Consider the following 22,318-nt stretch of genomic DNA (forward strand, 5'->3'; position numbering starts at 1 on the left):
TTGAACTGTGGCCATGGTCAGGCACTTTTGGGGTAAGTGTAGAATAACGGTTTGTAATTAGCACAGGTCCATGGAACGGCTTCAGTATTTTGTGTACGGAAAAGAACATTTTTCTGAGGAGATTTTATCTTATTTTAGAGGTCCTCGACTCCTTCCCCAACAACCCCCGCACCCCTAAAAAGGTTAAGAAGCCGTGTTGACTCTAGGGCTCCCGGACTCCTTCTTAGATTAAGAGAACTGATGAGAAGTGGGGGAAGGCGCTATACCTTTCAAGGGAGAAATTGTAGCAGGCTTACCTTCGGCGGCGTTTCACGGGGAATACAACTCCCAGAGGTCCGTGCGGCAAAGCCTGATCTTATTGGCCAATTGGAAAGACCGTCTCATAACGGGACACAAGCAATAGCCAATAGACAAGGGGCATTGCCGAGCTTGCCCAGCCACCGCTCCACCTATCAGGGGCCTAGGAGCCGATGCTTCCGGTCCCCGCTCAGGGCTTCGGATCCGCGGTCTGTGAGCAGGTACGGCGTCGGGGAGACTGATTTTCGCTTGGGCAGTGAGACCAAAGGTATTTTTGTCTCCACTGCCTCCCGGCCTGGCTGTTGTGGGGAGACTGTAGGTGGGCGGGGAGGGAGGTGGAAGGACAGGCACTTTGGGGGAGAGGGGAGAAGAGGAAGTGTCACAGGTATGCGGAGAAGATGGAGAGAATGGTGGGGGGCTGCGTGCGAGGGCTGGCGGATGCGGGCGAGCAGGGGGTGGGTTTAAACCAGAGAGTATATTCCCTGTGACTCACGAGTGAAACTTCTGGGAATATATCCTAAGGAAGCTATTCAAAATGAAAAACATGCTTTATGCATAAACACCTTTATTCCCAGCGTTATTTATAAAAGGATAAAGTTGGCTCTAACCAGGTATCTCACCAGTAAGGAAAAATTATGGAACTTCCTCAACAGTGAGGAAAAGTGAATATTAAGTGGCTTCTAAAAATAATTTATAAAGTCTTTAAATAACATGGGGGAATCCTAATATATAATGTGAAGTGAAAAGATCGTGATATGTAATTGTACAGTATGATTGAAAAAGTTTAACCCAAACTGCATAAAAAAATATCTGGAGGAATGTTTGTAATTTTCTTTGGATGAATTTTTTGTGTGTGTGAATTTACCTTTTGACCTTTAAAAAAATTTTTTTATTGGAGTGTAGTTGATTTAAAATGTTGTGTTAGTTTCTGCTGTACAGCAAAATGAATCAGTTATACACATACATATATCCGCTCTTTTTTTAGATTCTTTTCCCATATAGGTCATTACAGAGTACTGAGTAGAGTTCCCTGTGCTATACAGTAAGTCCTTATTATCTATTTTATATATGGTAGTGTGTATACGTCAGTCCCAATCTCCCAACTTATCCCTTTCCCTCCCCGCTTTCCTCCCTGGTAACCATGTTTGTTTTCTACATCTGTGACTCTATTTCTGTTTTGTAAATAAGTTCATTTGTACCATTTTTTAAGATCCAACATATAAGCGATATCATATGGGGATTTGTCTTTCTCTGTCTGACTTACTTCACTCAGTATGACAATTTCTAGGTCCTTTTGACCTTTCTTGTGTGTTAATTTAAAACAGTAATAAGGGCTTCCCTGGTGACGCAGTGGTTAAGAATCCGCCTGCCAGTTCAGGGGACACGGGTTCGATCCCTGGTCCGGGAAGATCCCACATGCTGCGGAGCAGCTAAGCCCATGCACCACAACTACTGAGCCTGCGCTTTAGAGCCTGCAAGCCACAACTACTGAAGCCCGTGCGCCTAGAGCCCGTGCTCCACAACAAGAGAAGCCACCACAATGAGAAGCCCGCACACCGCAACAAAGAGTAGCCCCCACTAGCCGCAACTAAAGAAAGCCTGTGTGCAGCAACGAATACACAAGGCAGCCAAAAAAAAAAATTTAAAAAAAAACCAAAAAAAACAATAATAGGTGTAAAGAACTTGGAATTATTTTATAGTGAAAACACAATAAATTTAGAAAAACAAGTTGGGGAGTATGTAACTGTTTAAACCTACTGGAAGTGCTCCATTTCACCTGAGCCCCTTGATTCTCACTATGAGTTGTCTTTAAAGAAGATTAAAAACAGAAGAATTAAGTGGCCATAGACTGAGCACCAGATCCTGGTTCTGACTAGCTTTTCCCTGAATTAATATAGTCAGCTTTTCTCTTCGTAAAACAACCAGGGCTCCTGATTTGAGAAATCTTATAGTCTTGAGGGTTGAGGGACCAACAGGTATACAGTTAGCTTCAGGCAAATTGTAAATATTTTAAAACATACAAAATAATTGGGGAGCACCAGAAGTTCATTTCAGCCTTTGTCCTCTTGGCTCTCTGATCTTTTAACTACCAACTCTATAACAGTGACTCCCAAATCCTTACCTCTGACTGCCTGAGGTGCAGTGCTACCCTATAAACACCTTAAATGAAGCACATCTAATACTAAACTTATCACACACTACACACTATTCTTACCTTTGAAGCATTCCCTGTCTTCTTTATCTCTGATTAATGGTTCAGCAATTTCCCAAGCTAAAAATTTGCATGTTATCCTTTATTCTCCTTTCTTCCTCACCACTTACCCTACTTGATATCGATTTTATCTGCCTTAGAAATATCTCTTGAATCTGGCCCTCTTTCTCTACTGAGGTAGCTACAAACTTGGCTCACTTTCTCATCCTGACATTCAAACTGTTCCATGGCCCACTTGTCAGCCTCCTACTTTTCTCAGGTCCATTCTGCACATTGTTGCATGAATGTGTGCTGGTTCCTCTAAATTCCAAATTATTCAGCAGGGCCTTTATGATCAGGGAGATAAGGTTGGAAAGGTATAGCAATATAAGATAATTTAAGGCCTTCAATGCTTTGCTTAAACATTTTGGAAGAACTTTTATATACACAGACTGTGGAGACTCATCAAAGGTATTTGAGCAGAAGTGCAAAATTACCAGAGCTGTGACTTTTCTCAAGATAATTCTACCCAACACACAGAGTCCAGGCTCTGTGGGAAAGAAGAAACCTAAATGAAGAGGACTTCTTGTCCTACCCTACTACAAAGGAAGAGGTGGTCAGGACCCTGACTAATAATGGGAGTAGAAAGGATTGGAAGAGATTTTTGTAATTATCATTGGGTTTTTGAGGAAATTTTTCATAATTTTTATTTTTTAATTTAATTTTATTGAAGTATATTTGATTTACAATGTTGTGTTAGTTTCAGGTGTACAGCACAGTGATTCAGTATATATATATATATATATATATATATATATATATATACATATATATATTTTTTCAGATTCTTTTCCTTTATAGGTTATTATAGAATATATAGTTCCCTGTGCTACACAGTAGGTCCTTGTTGGTTATCTATTTTATTGGGTTGGCCAAAACGTTCGGGTTTTTCCATAACATCTTTTTTTTTTTTTTTTTGGCTGTGTTGGTTCTTCGTTGCTGTGCGCGGGCTTTCTCTAGTTACGGCGAGCGGGGTCTACTCGTCGTTGTGGTGCGCGGATTTCTCTTTGTGGTGGCTTCTCGTTGCAGAGCACGGGCTCTAGGCATGTGGGCTTCAGTAGTTGTGGCACGTGGGCTCAGGAGTTGTGGCTCGCGGGATGTAGAGCGCAGGCTCAGTAGTTGTGGCGCACGGGCTTAGTTGCTCCGCGGCATGTGGGACCTTCCCGGACCAGGGGTTGAACCCGTGTCCCCTGCATTGGCAGGCGGATTCTTAACCACTGCACCACCAGGGAATCCCTTCCATAACATCTTACATCAATATATATAGTAGTATATATACGTTATAGTAGTATATATACGTTAATCCCAACCTCCTCATTTAAACCCCACCCCCCACCCCGTCCTTTCCCTTTTGGTAACCATAAGTTTCTGCGTCTGTGGGTCTATTTCTGTTTTGTACATAAATTCATTTCTATCTTTTTTTTTTAGATTCCACATATAAGTGATATCATATATTTGTCTTTTTCTGTCTCGCTTACCTTACTTAGTATGATAATCTCTAGGTCCATCCATATTGTTGCAGAGGCATTATTTCATTCTTTTTTATGGCTAATACTCCATTGTATATATGTACCACATCTTTATCCATTCATCTGTCAATGGGCATTTACGTTGCTTCCACATCTTGTCTATTGTAAATAGTGCTGCAGTGAACATTGAGTTGCATGTATCCTTTTGAATTAGAGTTTTCTTTGGATATATGCCCAGGAGTGGGATTGCAGGATCATATGGTAACTCTATTTTTAGTTTTTTACCAAATTTCTGCTTGTTAGTAAAGATGAAAATATTAAAGTTAATTCTTCTAAAAAATCTCAGTAACTTTATTATCAAGTTTGTTTTTCCTTTATTTACAAATCCTTACGCTGTGCTAACCCTAGCCATACACACCCTCAATGACATTAGACTGACTTGGGTGGCCTAAAACATATCATATAAATTGCTTTTGATGTAATTGGCCCATTAGGAATTTTCTCTTCCAGGAAAATGTATCATGCATTATTTATCAATAAAAGTCTTTTTTTTTTAAGTGCATAAGTAGATATTAGGGAAAAACATATATTATCTTATACAAGACCAACGGGTTTGAGGTGGCAGTTTTCTTCATCAGTAATGTCAGAAGACATATTTTTCCATTTAGCAAGCCACTGTAGAACCACTTAACCTGACCTCATGTGTAAGAAGTATAACAGACCATTCCCTCTTAGTAAAAGATTCTAAGAGTAGGAATGAAGCTAGCAAAGAGGAATGAGAAAAAATTTGCAGATAAGTTAAAAGCAAATCCTCCAGTTTGGTGAAGAATACATTTCCTTGGATTTAGAGTCTGAAGGCAGCTTCTCAAGTTCTGTCTTTGACATTTACTAAGTACAATAACACAAGGTTGAAAAATGTCCATTGGATTCAGTGACGTGGATATCACTGGTGGGTTGGTGAGAGTTGTTTTGGAGAAGAGTTGGGAATGGAGTCAATTTGGGGTGGGTTAAGAAGAGAATGAGTGGTGAAGAAATGGACACTGCAAGTTTAGACAATTCTTTGATAACTAATAAGATTAAACATCATTTAGAATATGTTTATTGATCATCATAATTGTTTTGTAAATTGCCTGTTGATATTCTTTGGCCACTTAAAATTTTGTCATTTTTTGGGCTTCCCTCGTGGCGCAGTGGTTGAGAGTCCGCCTGCCGATGCAGGGGACGCGGGTTCGTGCCCCGGTTCGGGAGGGTCCCACATGCCGCGGAGCGGCTAGTCCCGTGAGCCATGGCCGCTGAGCCTGCGCGTCCGGAGCCTGTGCTCCGCAACGGGAGAGGCCACAGCAGTGAGAGGCCCGCGTACCGCAAAAAAAAAAAAAAAAATTTGTTGTTTTAACCGGCTTATAAGAACTTTTTATTTATTTATTTATTTATTTTTGGCTGCGTTGGGTCTTCGTTGCTGTGCGGGGTCTTTCCCTAGTTGCAGCGAACGGGGGCTACTCTTTGTTGCTGTGCGCGGGCATCTCACTGTGGTGACTTCTCTTGTTGAAGAGCACAGGCTCTAAGCACGCAAGCTTCAGTAGTTGTGGCACGTGGTCTCAGTAGTTGTGGCTCGCGGGCTCTAGAGCACAGACTTAGTTGTGAGGCATGGGCTTAGTTGCTCCCCAGCATGTGGGATCTTCCCAGACCAGGGCTCGAACCCGTGTCCCCTGCATTGGCAGGCAGATTCTTAACCATTTTGCCACCAGGGAAGTCCCAAGAACTTTTTGTAAATTAAGTATTTAGTACATTTGAATCTTTAGTTTGTTTTTTCAATTAGAAAAGGGCTATTTGAATATATACTTATTATAAAAACAGTCTTTCCAAAAAATACAGAAATAAGTAAAGAGGTTCCCACCTTCTCTCTTCTACCACCTCACTCCATCTCAGTATGTACTGTGAACAGTTTGGTATGTGTTATTTCTGATCTTTTTCTGCATCTGTAAATATATACAAACACATGTATATGGACATATAGAGGTGGATTTTTTTTTTATAAATAGTAGCTTACTAAACATGTTATCTTGTGAATTTTACTGCTTTTTTGGGGGAGGGATTTTTCCATATCAGTACTCATGGAGCTTCCTTATTTTTTTATTTATTTCCATATTGATGTACATTTAGGTTTTTCTGTTACAAAAAATGCTATAGTAAATCCTTATCCTTATACACATACATATACATGTTTGAATATTTCTATAGTAGTGTAAAAAGTCTTTCTTTTAAATCTCTTAATTTTTGTTTTACACATTTGGATCTTTAATCTGTCTGGAAGGTGTTTTGTTATAAGATATGAAGGGCAAGTTTCTTCACTTTTTAGAGCTTCAGATCTGTTGTCTCTCACCTAAGAATAACAGTGCTACCCTCACAGGACTGTTACAAGGGTTGTATCAGATTCTAGGTGACCAGCACCATGTGTGGCACGTACTGGACATATTTATTCTCTTCCTTTCCTTCTAATTTGCCCAGCAAATTAAGGTAGTATCTGGGTGTGTTTATAGAATATGGTCTGTTTTTGCATATTCAATAATAATGTCGTCCTGATTTCCTCAGTTTTGACATGTCTCACATTTCACAGAAAGGCTAAGCCCAAAATTTTACCATCGAAATTGATAGAAGTTAGTAAGGCTCTACCATATTTTAAACTGGTGACAAACGGGAGTTTAAGTGTTGCCTTTTGCTTTCCCTTCAGTGTTAGGAAGGAAATGAAATAAAGCATACTGACAAGAGTCAGATGTAAGCAATCTAAAAGAAAGATATACATAAAAGTTATTTGAAAGCCTTAAAAATGAGGGTCTTTTAAAATATTTTGGATCCTTAATTGCAATAAAAATTATTACTCTTTCAAATAATATGATGCATTTTGTAATTAGGTTTTGGCATTTAACTTTACAAGATTTTAATCTTTATGCACACTTATGATCTTATTATATATGTAATTGTTACATACTCTGTTTACAGAAGGACTAGAGGCAGCCATCTATAGTATTGATCAATTCCATGATGAGATGACTCATTTCTGGCCTTATGTGTATCTTGCATATTTTATTGGCTCTTTCTAATTCATCATAGTATCATAGTGAGGCTGCAGTAAAAAAGTGTGATTACAGTAACTTAAAGAGACACAGGGTTAGTAAGCATTTTTTGTTTACCTGATTTCCTATGAGTGGCTCGGAATTTTGAAACAAAAACTGCTACCATCAGCATTACTATTTTGCCTGTATTGCTGATTTTTAGTATCCCAATTCTGTGATCAAGGAATTTTGAACTAGAGGTGCCCCAGATATACATTTGGCTGCATAAATAGCCAACTGTTAAAAACCAGTATGGCTTCCCTTGTGGCACAGTGGTTGAGAATCCACCTGCCGATGCAGGGGACACAGGTTTGATCCCTCGTCCGGGAAGATCCCACATGCCACGGAGCAGCTAAGGCCATGTGCCACAACTACTGAGCCTGCGCTCTAGAGCCCACGAGCCACAACTACTGAGCCCATGCACCTAGAGCCCGTGCTCCACAGCAAGAGAAGCCACCGCGATGAGAAGCCTGCGCACCGCAATGAGGGGTGGCCCCTGCTCGCAGCAACTAGAGAGGGCCCATGTGCAGCAACAAAGACCCAATGCAGCCTAAATAAATAAATAAATAAATAAAATGAATTTTAAAAAATTAAAAAAACAAACCAGTATTCCACAGAGGCAGTCATAGAATGAACCTGTGGAACAACAACAAAATCTGAAATTTCATCCCCATTATTAAAATTTTACTAAATCATTTTATTCATTAGGTTTCAAAAGTTTGACCTTATTTTGCAGGCAAAATAATTTCTCAGCATTGCTAGGCAGTCTTTTTTTTTTTTTTTTTCTGTACGTGGGCCTCTCACTGCTGTGGCCTCTCCCGTTGCGGAGCACAGGCTCCGGACACACACAGGCTCCGCGGCCCTGGCTCACGGGCCCAGCCGCTCCGCGGCATGTGGGATCCTCCGGGATCGGGGCACGAACCCGTGTCCCCTGCATCGGCAGGCGGACTCCCAACCACTGCGCCACCAGGGAAGCCCTAGGCAGTCTTTTAATCTGTCAAATTCCTCCCATCCTTTTATCCTCTCACAATAATGACCTGTGAAAGGGCTAAGCCAGTTGTCTTGTAAAATGTACTACATCCTGAATTTGTCTGACTATATTCTCATGGTATAACTTCCTAATTATTTCAGATAACCTTTATCAGAAAGGATGGATTTGGGAAAAGGAAAACTTCTCAGGACTGGACTGAATGCGTTGTATCAAGCAATACACCCAATTCACGGCCTTGCCTGGACTGATGGGAATCAGGTAGTCCTGACCGATTTACACCTTCATAGTGGAGAGGCCAAGTTTGGGGACTCAGCGGTCATTGGACAATTTGAACATGTGTATGGGGTGTCCTGGGCCCCACCTGGTACAGCTGACACACCTGCTTTGCTCGCTGTCCAGCACAAGAAGCATGTCATTGTGTGGCAACTGTGTCCTAGCACTACGGAGACAAGCAAATGGCTGATGTCTCAGACCTGTGAGATTAGACAGTCACTCCCTGTCCTTCCCCAGGGCTGTGTGTGGCACCCAAAAAGTGCTGTCCTGACTGTGTTGACTGCACAGGATGTCTCCATTTTCCATAATGTTCACTGGGACAGTTCCCAGGTCAAAGTGGACATCAGCACCCAAGGCCTCATTCACTGTGCATGTTGGACCCAGGATGGCCAGAGGCTGGTGGTGGCAGTAGGCAGCAGCGTGCATTCTTACATTTGGGACGGTGCTCAGAAGACTCTTCACAGGTGCTCCTTCTGCCCAGTGTTTGATGTAGACAGCTGCGTGCGCTCAGTCGGAGCCACTGTGGACTCACAGGTCGCTATAGCCACTGAGCTTCCACTAGATAAGATTTGTGGCTTAAATGCATCTAGAACCTTTGATGTTCCCCCTAGTAGTGAAGGCACTTGTCTATATACTTTACCAGTTATTGACGAAGTTTCCTCTGAAACAAATTCTGAAACACCAGTTTCTCCCTTTTCTTCATCCTTTTCTGATCCTCTGGATCTAACTCATATACACTTTGATAGATCTAAATCTGAGGCTAGTTCTCTTATTTGTCTAAGAAAAAAGGACTACTTGACAGGAACTGGCCTGGATTCTTCACACTTGGTCCTCTTGACCTTTGAGAAGGAGGTTACCCAGAACAGAAAAGTCACCATCCCAGGCATTCTGGTTCCTGATCTAATAGCGTTTAATCTGAAAGCACAGGTAGTCGCAGTGGCTTCCAACACGTGTAATATAATTTTTCTCTATTCTGTCATTCCATCGTTTATGCCAAACATCCAGCAGATTCACTTAGAGAGTAATGAAAGACCAAAAGGCATAAGTTTCTTGACAGATAAATTATTGTTAATTTTGATAGGAAAACAGAAATCCACTGATTCGGCATTTCTTCTTTCTTCAAAGTCTGATCAGTATATGATTCGTCTGATTGTTAGAGAAGTTATGTTGGAAGAAGACTCTCCAATGACACTGAGTGAAAACCAGAGTGGCTACTCTGCTTTCAGGACTCTGTTAAATAAAGCAAATAGAAAAAAGCTAATTGAAAGTCTTTCCCCAGATTTTTGTCACCAAAATGGAGGGCTCTTGTTAACAGCTAATAGCAGCAGTCAAAGTGGAAGGCCTGGAAGAACCCTTATTCAAGAAATCAGAAGTCCTCCATCCAGTGTCTGTGATGGCTCCACAGCCCTAGAAACTCTAGATTCCGGGCCTGTTAACCAGTCGGTAACACTGCCCGGACCCAGCGGCACACCAGACCACACCAGTACCGTGGGACCTCCTAACTTACAAGTGGAAAAGGAAACTTATCAGCTATCTAAGATACTGGAAGTTTTATCTAGGAACCTGATTGAAGTGCAGCAGCGTCTTTCTGAACTGACAGACTTTCTGCATAATGGAAAGAAATCCTCTCCAGTGTATCCACTCTCTCAGGATGTGCCTTATATTCACATCACTTGCCAGGTAACTTCTCCTTTGAGGAGCTACCACTGGCTCCTGCAGCCAGTAGGTACTGCAAGAGAAATTTATTGATGAGGAAGTAGTATTCTAATTGAACTTCACTGATACTGGACATGTTATATTCAGGCAAGTTGTTACACCTTTCCAGGTTGGTTGGATGGGCACACATAGCAGTATACAGCGTGATTTTATCATGTGCATGGTGTGAAAACATGAATGATTGCACTCATTCTGGCAATCTATGTTTAGAAAAAAATTTTTTTAATTCATGCTGTTTCATTGCGAAAACCTTTTCCTTATGCAATTGCAGACACTCTTCTATTTATAAGAGAGCTTATAATAGCATAACAGCATAAGATTATAACAGCATCTTATATGCTGTTATAAGAGAGGTTATAGTCATTAAAATTTTTTAATGCATCTGTTTATGCCTGTATACACAAACATAAAATATTACATAGTGAGATCATACCAGACCTGTTTTTATCATGAACACTTTCCTTTCCCGTCACACTTGGCCCTGCTTCTCCTCCCTGTAACCCACCTTAACTAGCAGCTTAATGTGGATCCTTTCATATTTTACTTCACACTCATATAATCTTACACAGGTCTTTGTATACGTAGGTATATAGGTGCGGGGGTGTTGGTGGTGACTTTGTCATTGTTTTCCAAAAATGGTGTCGTATGGTGCATTCTTTACTTCATGCTGGGAGTATGGTGTTTATTCAGCCTTTCCCTTGCTGATGGACATTGACTTTGTTTTCAGTTCTTAGGCACTCCAAATGGTGCTGCAATAGTATTCTCATATGTATCTATTTGTATTCATACTTTTATTTCTGTTGGCTTGGTTCCCAGAAGTGGAAGTGCAAGTTTGAAGAGTATATATATACACACATATATATATGCTTCTACTTTTAATAGAGTTGACAGATTGCCTTTCAAAGATTTTTTACTAAACAATGCATCATCACATGTCCATCAGCGACCAATGAGACTGTCCTTTTCCTCACTTCCTCACCAATCTGATGAGTGCAAAGTGGTATTTCACTTTTATTAATTTGTATTTCCTTTACTATTAGTGAATTTGAGTATTTTGTCATGTTTTTTGGCCAATTGAATGTGAATTGCTTTTTGCTCATTTTTTCCTATTGAGTTATCAGTTTACAAGAGCTTTTTTTTATATTATAGAAATTGATATATATATGTAATAGTCTAGATTTTCTTGCATTATTTTACTACATTGTTTTTACATTTAAGTTTTTAACCTTTATTAACATTTTCTGAAATTTAAATAACCAGTTATGCTACCAACATTATTAAAAATCCATCTTTATCCCACTGAACTTGATCTACCACATTGGTCATATATAAACTTATATATACTGAGATCTAATTCTGGATTCTTCTTACTGCAGCTACTGTAATGCTGGTCTCTTTATCTAGAACTTTAACAATAGCACACTGATTTGATTACTGTGGACTTATATATCTTTGTTTTAAAAGATATTTGCAGAAAGTTGGTACTGAAATCAATAATAAATAATATGTAAATTACTATTTAAATAATGGTCAAAAGAGATATTTTAATTAGTTTTTTCATAAAACTACTGTTGACTGACTCAAGGACATAGGTTTTTAAAAGAACCAAACACTAACTTAAAATTGAATTAAAATTATTTTAGTATAAAAAATTTCAAACACATAAAATATATTTTTTATTATGAAAAAATTGTAAACATATAGAAAGAATACCTAATGAAACCCTATCTATATCTATCACCTGGATTGAATGGTTTTTAACATTATACCATAATTGCTTCTTTTTTTTTGTTTTCTAAGATATTTTTCTAAGTAGAGGCATCATGGTGTTTCACCCATAAGTATTTTGGGATGTTGCTCTAAAGTGTAAGCACATTTTCTTTAATTAGCACTGTACCATTATCATACTTGATAACATTAACAATGATTACTTAATGTCATCTAATACCTAGTTCTTATTCAAATTCCTAAATTGTCCCCCAAACCGGTTAAATCACAAATAAATCAGTTAAAAATCATTTAAGTCACAGATATAAAAAATTTTTTTAAATTAATTTCACAGCCACATTAGGGATCTTAGTTATATTATGTACCAAAGCTAATTGAAACAAATATTTATAAACATTTAACATCCCAATCCTAGAGTTTTGAAGAGGATTTTTCCCACATTGTCTTCAACCAAAACAAATATTTAAATGGCTTTATTAACTACATGAAGTTTTCAGTGTATTTTCAATAAACATTTTTTATTTTTAAAAATTATAGTACTTTATAAGTGTGAAATCTAGTTTGGATTTTTTTTTTCCTTCCATGACTTTTCAAATATTTTTTCTTTTTTCCCTTTTTATTTCTTTTTTTGAATAGGCAATTCATTTACTTGCTTTAAAAAACAAAACATTATTTAAATAGAAAAGTATATACTGAGAAGTCTTAGCTTCACCCCATCCTTGTTCAGCTTGTTCCCCTCACCTCATATAGGTAACCTTTTTTTTTTTTTGTGGTACGCGGGCCTCTCACTGTTGTGGCCTCTCCCGTTGCGGAGCACAGGCTCCAGATGCGCAGGCTCAGCGGCCATGGCTCATGGGGCTAGCCACTCCGCGGCATGTGGGATCCTCCCGGGCCGGGGCACGAACCCGTGTCCCCTGCATCGGCAGGCGGACTCTCAACCACTGCGCCACCAGGGAAGCCCCACCATTTTTATTTTTATTACTTTATTCAGATATTAGCAGATCTTACTATTTATTTTTATTTTTCCTTTTGTCACACAAAAGGTAAGGTACTATATACAATGTTCTACATCTTTTTCCATTTAGTTACATAGTCTCAACTCTGTATCAGCACACAGAGCTTTAAAAAATTTTTTTACAGATGCGTAGTATTTCTTTTTCCTAATTACAAAAGTAATGTATGCTCATTGAAGACAAAATTTAACCAATATAAGCATATTTAATGTTTGTTTATTGGTTTTTTAATATAAGCATATTTAATGTAAGCATAAGCATATTTAATGTTTCTTTATTGGTTTTGTTGGCCACCCTGCGTGGCTTGTGGGATCTTAGTTCCCCAACCAGGGATCGAACCTGGGCTTTCAGCAGTGAAAGTGCAGAGTCCTCATCACTGAACCACAGGGAATTCCCAAGAATATTTAATGTTGAAAGTAAAAATTCCTCATAACCAAACCTGTAGACAAAACCACAGGTATAGTTAGTAATGGAAGTATTTATTCCATTTTTTCTACGCATTTACTAAAACCTTTGTCGATCTAAAAGATATAATGTCTAATTGTTTGATTTTATTTTTCTTTAAATAGATTATTTATTTATTTATTTATTTGGGGCTGTGTTGGGTCTTCATTGCTGCTCACAGGCTTTCTCTAGTTGCGGCGAGCAGGGGCTACTCTTCATGGCGGTGCTCGGGCTTCTCATTGCGGCGGCTTCTCTTGTTGCAGAGCACGGGCTCTAGGTGCACAGGCTTCAGTAGTTGTGGCGCATGGGTTTAGTTGCTCCGCGGCATGTGGGATCTTCCCGGACCAGGGCTCAAGCCAGTGTCGCCTGCATTGGCAGGCGGATTCTTAACTACTGCGCCACCAGGGAAGTCCCTAAATAGATGATTTTATCAAACAATATATGTTTTTACACATATTTAAAGTATAAAGAAATGTGTTTTTTGCCTTTCAACTATTCAGTTTCTCAGTTTATAATGAGCTAGTTCAGCCAAGCTGTTATCAGTAAGTACTTCTGGAGGTAGAATTTGGGGGACTTTACTTTCTGCATTATAAATTTCTGTTTTCTTTATGTTGAGCATATATTTCTTTCGTAATGAGAAAAGTAAAAGAAAAACAAAATAAAAGCAATGAAGAGTTTTTCCTCCTATAATATCAGAAGCCACATTTCATAAGAGTTAAGATGAATAATTGGTTGCTTATGGCCCTTATAGTTTATTCATGTGCTGTCTTTTAAAATGTTATTACATAGACATACATCTTTTGAGCTGTTCATCCTATCACAAATGGAGTCAGTTTACCTTTTATCATTGAAATTATTTTTCTTAGTAAGAAAATGAGTAGTGATAACTTTAACAAGAAACTAAGTTAGACACATAACTTATAAAACTTTAAGAAATGCTTACATGAAGATATTGTCTCATAATATAGAATTAGAAGTTATATTTTTTATTCTACATTCTATGGATATACCTTTGGACTCAATGTGTCTTAAATTAGAGCTATACTTGTTCTATATTTTCTTTATGGATATTTGCAGACATTTTCAAAGATGCGTTAATTTTTAATATAACCTTTTAAAATTTAAAAATCACTGTTATTTGTACTTTTTCTAAGCTAAGTGAATTTTGACCACAGTTTGTTTATTTTACTTATGCAAATCCTCTGCTACTCCACGACTTAGGGCAGTCTTTCTTGGCATTTTTTCCCCAATAAAGAAAACGTAAAACTTCTTAGTTATACAGGCATACCTAGTTTTATTGCACTTCAGAGAGATTGTGTTTTTTACAGATTGAAGGTTTGTGGCAACCCTGTGTTGTCAGATGATAGTTAGCATTTTTTAGCAATAAAGCATTTTTAAATTAAGTTATGTACATTATTAGACATATGCATCTGCATACTTAAATGGACTATAGAATATGAATTAGGAAACCAAAAACTTTCATGTGGCTCACTTTATTGTGATACTAGCGTTATTGCAGTGGTCTGGAACCAAACCTGCAGTATCTCCAAGGTACACCTGTTTCTAAAACAGCTAAGCATTTGTTCCTCACCATCAGATTTTATCTCTCAGGCTGCCATCCATCATCCTATAGTGTTATTAGTCACGTCCTAGGAAAGCCAGTTCCTAGCAATAAGGATATAACGCTGGGGAAGAACAGAGCAAAAGGAAATTAGGGGTTGTGTTTTGTCTGATTCTTTAGTTGTGTTAAATGATGCAGCAAAAAGCTCCTTATTTAAAACTGAAGTCTAGTTGATAGCGGTAATAGATAAGAATTTTTTAAACTACACATTCTATTCTTAGGAAATGTTAACTCCATTGCTTCTGCAATCAGTTTAACAACTTTTATTTTTGTATTTGAAGAAATCTTATTTTTTAGGTCCTGTTGTAGAAAAAAGAGCCGTGCTTCTCTGCAATGGCAAGCTAAGACTCAGTACAGTCCAGCAGACTTTTGGCCTCTCCCTTATTGAAATGCTGCATGGTAGGTAAAATTCAGAAATTGACTCTACCTGACACCCCCTCCCTCTGTTTTGTAACTTTCACTGGTAATGAAAATGAAGTGTACCAACCATTCAGTGATTCATTAGATAGTTTAAAAGTATTATTAATTGCCTATTGTATGCCCAGGCCTATTATAGGTGCCAAAAAACATGGAAAATATGGGTTCTACCCTTAAGGAACTTAAAACCTAGCTGGAAAACCTAAATGTACACATGAAAAAACCAAATAGAGTTATGAAGCAATGTATAACAGCTGCAAGGAAATAACATAAAAACCTCATATATACTTGTTGCACTAAAACATAAAGATCATAGCATTGCAGAATATTTCTTTTGTGTGTGTGTGTGGGTGTTTTATATATACATTTTTTTAATATTCTTTTCCACTATGGTTTATCACAGGACACTGAATATAGTTCTCTGTGCTATACAGTAGACCTTGTTGTTTTATTTTTTATTTTTGGCCATGCCATGCAGCTTGTAGGATCTCAGTTCCCCGACCAGGGACTGAACCCTGGCCAGGACAGTGAAAGCCCAGAATTCTAGCCACTAGGCCACCAGGGAACTCCCACAGAATATTTCTTAAAGGAATTGTCATTTTAATATGCAGCAGACTTGTGGACATGAAGGATACTCCTAGGTGGCAAGGGACTGAGTCATGCCTGTGTTCCATCCAATGGAGAGCATGGCGGTTTTCTTATGCCTGAGTCTTCAGGACACCCACTACACTGAACATAGAATTTTGTTTCATCTTTTCCCCCTTAACATTGTAGCATCAGCATTTTTCTTTTTTTTTTTTTTTTTTTTTGCGGTACGCGAGCCTCTCACTGTTGTGGCCTCTCCCGTTGTGGAGCACAGGCTCAGCGGCCATGGCTCACGGGCCCAGCCGCTCCGCGGCATGTGGGATCTTCCCAGACCGGGGCACGAACCCATGTCCCCTGCATCGGCAGGCGGATTCTCAACCACTGCAGCATTTTTCTATTTTGACACATGCATTTATGATATGACTTCATAACTGTTATTTTTACTGGGTTAATAGTCTATCCTGGGCATACCATGTATTTTTTTCCTTCCAGTTTCATTGAGATATAATTGACATACAGCACTGTATAAATTTAAAGTGTACAACATAATGATTTGACTTAAATGCATCATGAAGTGATTATCACTGTAAGTTAGTGAACATCCATCATCTCATATAGATAGAAAAAACTTTTTTCCTTGTGATGAGGATTTACTCTTTTAATACCATATTTTACTTGGCCATGTTTTCTTTGACATTTAGGTGGTTTCCAATTTATCATTATCATAAATAACCCTAATAAAAACATCTCTGCATATTTTACATGTTGTTGGAAAGTGTAGATTTTTAGAAGTGAAATTACAGGGCCAACAGGTGAGACACAGTAGACTCAAAAGAACCAGAGGAAGTCCAGGTATGTATTATGCTAGTGGCCCTAGGTTACCCCAGAACAAACTCTAGGATTATCTGGGCCATTCTAGTCTAGCTCTAGTCAGCTCAGCCTCCTTGGGTGTCTAGAGGCTGGTATGGATCTCAAGAATATAGAATTTTCCTCCAAAGAGTAGCTGTTCCCAACTTTACATAGTTTCTGGAGAAACTGCTTAACAGCATGTATTGATATGTAAGTTAGGAACACCATACACCCCTAACACCTGTGTGCACACATGCACACACAAGCTCAAATGCATAGCACTGAGTGATTAATGCCTAACCTGGGTGAAAATACATGTCCCTTAGCTATGCCTGTCATCAACATCCCCTTGCTGCCATGTAACCTGACCTTAAGTTTATACGGGTCCCTCCATCTCCCCATTCTCTGTAACGTCTTGTGATGGTCAGGTTCACCAACTACTACATTCTTTTCCTCAAAAAAGTCATATTGGTCATATTTTTCTTTATAGAATAAGGCAGGATATCCTAAATTGCCTATGTGTTTATTTTACTTTGCAGACTCCCACTGGATCCTTCTCTGTGCTGATAGCGAAGGCTTCATCCCCTTAACTTTCACAGCCACACAGGAAATAGTCATAAGAGATGGTAGGTCAAATGACTTTAGGGGCCCTGTCTCTTGAAGTCTTTTAGAGACATACTGCCCAAAGCGTAGATGCCACCGGCTGTTCTAACAATTTTGGCAGTATAGTCTGATACTTGTTTGCAGAATGTTTGCTGCACAGCCTTTCAGATGAGGTTATTACAAGCAAGATCTGTTTTCTGAGGTGGACGCTCCCCCGCTGGGATTTGTATTGTCGCTGGGAGGTGAAGAACTTGCCGTGGCTGGCTCGGCCACCTCTCCCCCGAGGCTGACATTGCCTACTCTCAGCAGAGCCCAGTCTTTGGTAGATGGCTCAGAAAGTGGTTATTTATGTATTCATTACTGTGTGGTTTTGTCTAAGGGCAGAATTCCCGGCACAAAGCGATTTTATGGTGCCATATGGATTGTGTTTTATGGTTTCTCTGAGGTTTTTTTGTCCCTTACCCAAAACAGTGTTAAAGCCCTTAGAAGCACTTAAAAGGTACCTCAGCATTGTTATAAATCTTTTTCTTGGCTTAAAGTTGAGTGTGAGGAGTGCTGGAGAACATCTGCTGCAGCCTATCTTTTTACCCCAAACGAGCAGGAATCAGCAGAGCTCAAAGGAAGACAAAAAATCGATTGACTTCTGCTCCCAGGGCTACCTAGAACAGAAAGTAGTTCTCATGTTGGCTGGACCTCCCAGAATTTAAACCTAACCCTCTCGCTTCCCTAGAAAATTCTGGCTGACATAGTTCCAGGTACTCCTAAAAACTGTCCCTGGGCAGATTTCAAATGAAATTTCAAGTGCTTTGACTCCCTCTGGACCCCACTTGAGTGTGTCCTGATGTTACTAGTAAAACGCTAAGCATAGGTGAGGCCTATAGCATGATTTGTGCTGTTGCCACTCATGATTTTCTCCCTGATAGGTTACCCACCCCCATTGTTGGGATCATAAAAATGTCCTATTTTTTCCCCAGTAATCAGCTCCCTTAAATTGTCACTTTAATTTTGATATTTTTCTTCCCCTCACCCTCCGGATTCAAGTCTTAGAGACCAGCATAGAATCTGCGAGAGAAAGTATTTCAGAAAGTTGGAGGTTTCACTGAATCTGAGATAGTTTATTATAATTATGGGCTAAAGCGCCAGCTTAGCATAGTGCAAAGAGCCCTGATTCCAGCTTCAGATAGACTCACCTTTTCTCACTGCCTTCAAACAGTCATAAGCTTCAGTTACTGCAGCATAACGAACGGCTCAGTGTGTAGCTGGTCAGAGCACATCTGCAGATAAATTGTTTCAGCCATAGGAGCTCAGATGCATAAGAGCTCAAGTGCATCTTTTTCACCCTTTCTTTTAAAATCATCTGGAAAGAAATACTTTGTACCCTTGAGGACTCCTGTTGGTCTGTTACAGTTTATGAAGGTGGAGCTGGGATAGGGAAGAAGCGAGGGCCCACTTTGTGATTGAAATGCATTAGAGGAGCTGCTGGGATAATGGAAGTGGAGCCCCCTTGTCTGGAATCAGTTGCCTGAGAGCATTGGCTGAGGACAGTCTGAGGCCTGCTTCCATTTTCAAAGAAAGTGTCCGGGTGGGGTGAAAGCACAGAACTGTGAAGCCTCAAAAGGGGGTCTGGGGTACCCCATAGTAAGATCAGTGTAGGTCCCGCACTCAAGGTGTATGTTATAATCATTTCGCTGGTTAGAATCCTGTGAATGAGTCTTCAATAAAATCACTAATGGTTGTTGTGGCTTTTGTGAATGTTTTGATGGTGTTTGCTTTGTGATTGTTGCTGGTATAAAGGAATGTTCTTTTTTTTTTTTTTTTTTTTAAGGAATGTTCTTGATTTTACATATGTGTACGTTGTCTTTGTATTTCTTCTGGTGGACAGTCGAGAACATAAATTTTTTTTTTCCAGCAAATCTGATTCCATGACAACTCTCAAACAGATGTTTCCTTGGCCTTTACTATTTATAATCATTGGAATCTTAGAAGATAATCCAGTATTTGTTGGTTTGGGGAGAGAAGGAAACAGGGAGAGAAGAGCTAAATTCTTTAAATTATTGTTTAATGTTACATTGAGAATATTTTGCATAAAGACATTATTTATAAATCCTATTTTGCGCCCACATTTTTAAAAATTTTGTACGGTATTATTTGATAAATGCAATAGATGTGAGGTGTAGGAAGGCTTAATAATAAAGTGAATAAAGTAATAATAAAGTAATAATAATAAAGTAATAATAAAGTAAAATAATAATAAAGTGAACCACCTACCACCTAATTTAAGAACCAGGAACCATTCAAACTCCCTGTGTATCCCTCCTGGATCCTTCTGCATAGAGGTGACTCCACCGCAGGGGTGACTAATCTCTAGATTCTTGTAAATTATCATTTCTTCATTTCTTTTCTTTTTATTTTTTATTCTTAATTTAATTTTATTTTGGCCCCGCCGTGCAGCTTGCGAGATCTTAGTTCCCTGACCATGGATTGAACCCAGGCCACCTCAGTGAAAGCGCCAAGTCCTAACCATTAAACCACCAGGGAATTCCCTCTTTCTTTTTAAAAAGGAATTTCACCATGATCACGTATACACATTGGCCTAGATAATGTAATGTTTTGGAGCTTTATACAATGGTATTTTATTGTATGTACTCTTCTGCAACCTGCTTTTTTTTCACTCAATATTGTTTCTAAGGTTCATACTTGTTATGTGTATGTTCTATTGCTTTCATTGTTTTAAGTTACCACAATTTATCAGTATTCTTGCTGTGCACATTTGGATTGTTCCCTGGTTCTATTTTTGTGATTATAAACAATATTGCTTTGAATATTCTTATTAAATGTCTCCTGATGCAGTGTTTGCAAAGTCCCTCTAGGGCCTTTTATCTAGATGTGGAATTGCTGGAGCACAGGGTGTATGTAAATTCAAGTTATTTTCCAAGGTGATTATATCAATTTTCATTCCCAACAGCTCCTATTGCTCTAAAGCTCAAGGGTTCTTAATTTATGACCCTCCAATAGTTATAAATGGTTTCTCCTTTAACCTGACTTTTACTTCTGGACCAACAGTGAAATTGAGCATCTTTCATGTGTTTATTCGCCATTCCAGTTTTCTCTTTTGCAAAATGCCTCTTCTTGTCTTTTGCCCAAATTTCTATTGGGTTGTCTTTTTCTTGTCGAGTTGTAGGGATTCTCTTCTTTTTTTAAATTGAAGTATGGTTGATTTACAATATTATGTTACCAAGTTGTAGGGATTCTTTATATATTCTAGATGTTGTTAGTATGTGGCTAATATCTTCACCTAGTTTGTGACTTGTCTTTTCTCTTCCTTGATGGTGTGTTTTATTGAATAAACATAGTTAATGAAGTCACATTTTTTATTGAAGTATACTTGATTTACAATGTAATGAAGTCACATTTGTCTTTCCTTTTATGAAAGTTTTGTCTTTCACATTTGTTTGTTTCTTTTTTTTTTTTTTTTTTTTTTTGCGGTATGTGGGCCTCTCGTTGTGGCCTCTTCCGTTGCGGAGCACAGGATCCGGATGCGCAGGCTCAGCGGCCATGGCTCACAGGCCCAGCCGCTCTGCGGTATGTGGGATCTTCCTGCACGGGAGCATGAACCCGTGTCCCCTGCATCGGCAGGCGGACTCTCAACCACTGCGCCACCAGGGAAGCCCTACCCTTTCTTATGTTTAAAAATTTCCTTTTCTTCTTGGTTTGTTAAGTACTTTTATCATAAATGGGTGTTAGATTTTTATCAAATGGTTCTTTCTGTATCTATTGAGACTGTAATTTTTACCTCCCTTAATCTGTTAGTGTGGTGGATATCACTTGATGGATTTTTCTAACATTAAACAAACTTTGCATTGTTGGAATACACCCAATATCTTCATGATGTATTTATTTTTTAGACACTGCCAGACCCAGTTTGTTAATATTTTGTTTTGGATTCTTGCTTCTATGTTCATAAGTAAGATTAACTTGCAGATTTCCTTTCTGTTTGCTTTTGCTTGTCTAGTTTTGGTTTCGAGCTTATTCTGGCCTGGTATAATGAGTTGCTGAGTATGCCTTTTTCTATTCCCTGGAAAAGTTTTCATAAGATAAGAATGATCCTTGATTGAATGTTTGATAGACTTCGGATCTGGTCTTTTCTTTGTGGGAATGTTTTAAAATACTTATTTTATTCCTTTAATATTTATGGGACCATTTAGGATTTCTGTATATTTACACCCAGACACATATACACTCAGTTCTGTTATAATGTTTGTCTTGAAAACAAATTTGTTCCAACACAATTGTTATATTAGGGAAATATTAGAGCATAACTTGAATTTCCTGTTGCTTGTATACCAGTTTCGTCCTTAAGAAACACTAAGTGAACACAGAAAACTGTACCCAGCTGAACTGAGTCCCATAGGGATACACAAACATACATACACATGTATACACATCTCAAACACCTAACGACCAGCTACATCAGTTTCCTGTGTGTGTTATGAGCCACACCCATCCATATCTGGTGTTACAACTTTCTGTTCAATTTCAAATAACTTCTACCATTTGATAATGGTAGAACCCACAAATTGCTTTCCCTTTGCTTTAATCCATACTCGGTATATATGGGAAATGGGGTGGTGGAGTGAATGGGAGAGAAAGGAGACTAAGAAGAGACCAAGTTTTGGGTTCTGGTGACTGGATAGACGCTGACGTGAATTCACCGAAAATGCAGGAGACAGAATATGGGTGGGGAGAAGGTGAGGAGTCCATTTTGGACATGTGATGTTTTAACTGCCTGGAAGACACTGAGATGGGCATCTGATCTTTGATTCTGGGGACCTGAAGGTCAGCAGAGAGCTCAGGGTTGGAAATAGAGTGGGGCAGAGGTGGTGGTAGTGAATGAAATCACATGGCCCTGAGAAGCCCAAGATGACCACAGAGCATCAAAGGAAGAAGAAGC

The 22,318-nt window shown here is 38.9% G+C and overlaps 1 protein-coding gene across 1 annotated transcript; it reads left to right on the plus strand.

Annotated features, from left to right (window-relative positions):
• Positions 1 to 8,277: 8,277 nt before the first annotated feature.
• On the plus strand, positions 8,278 to 17,425 carry WDCP (WD repeat and coiled coil containing; the record flags this gene model as incomplete). The annotated part of the gene is made up of 3 exons (XM_079721423.1): positions 8,278 to 10,071; positions 15,195 to 15,312; positions 17,304 to 17,425. The coding sequence occupies 3 exons, from the start codon at positions 8,278 to 8,280 to the stop codon at positions 17,423 to 17,425; spliced, it is 2,034 nt and encodes a 677-aa protein (XP_079577549.1).
• Between the last annotated feature and the right edge of the window lie 4,893 nt (positions 17,426 to 22,318).

The sequence above is a fragment of the Hyperoodon ampullatus genome, assembly GCF_949752795.1.
Source record: "Hyperoodon ampullatus genome assembly, chromosome: 15".
Taxonomy (NCBI): domain Eukaryota; kingdom Metazoa; phylum Chordata; class Mammalia; order Artiodactyla; family Ziphiidae; genus Hyperoodon; species Hyperoodon ampullatus.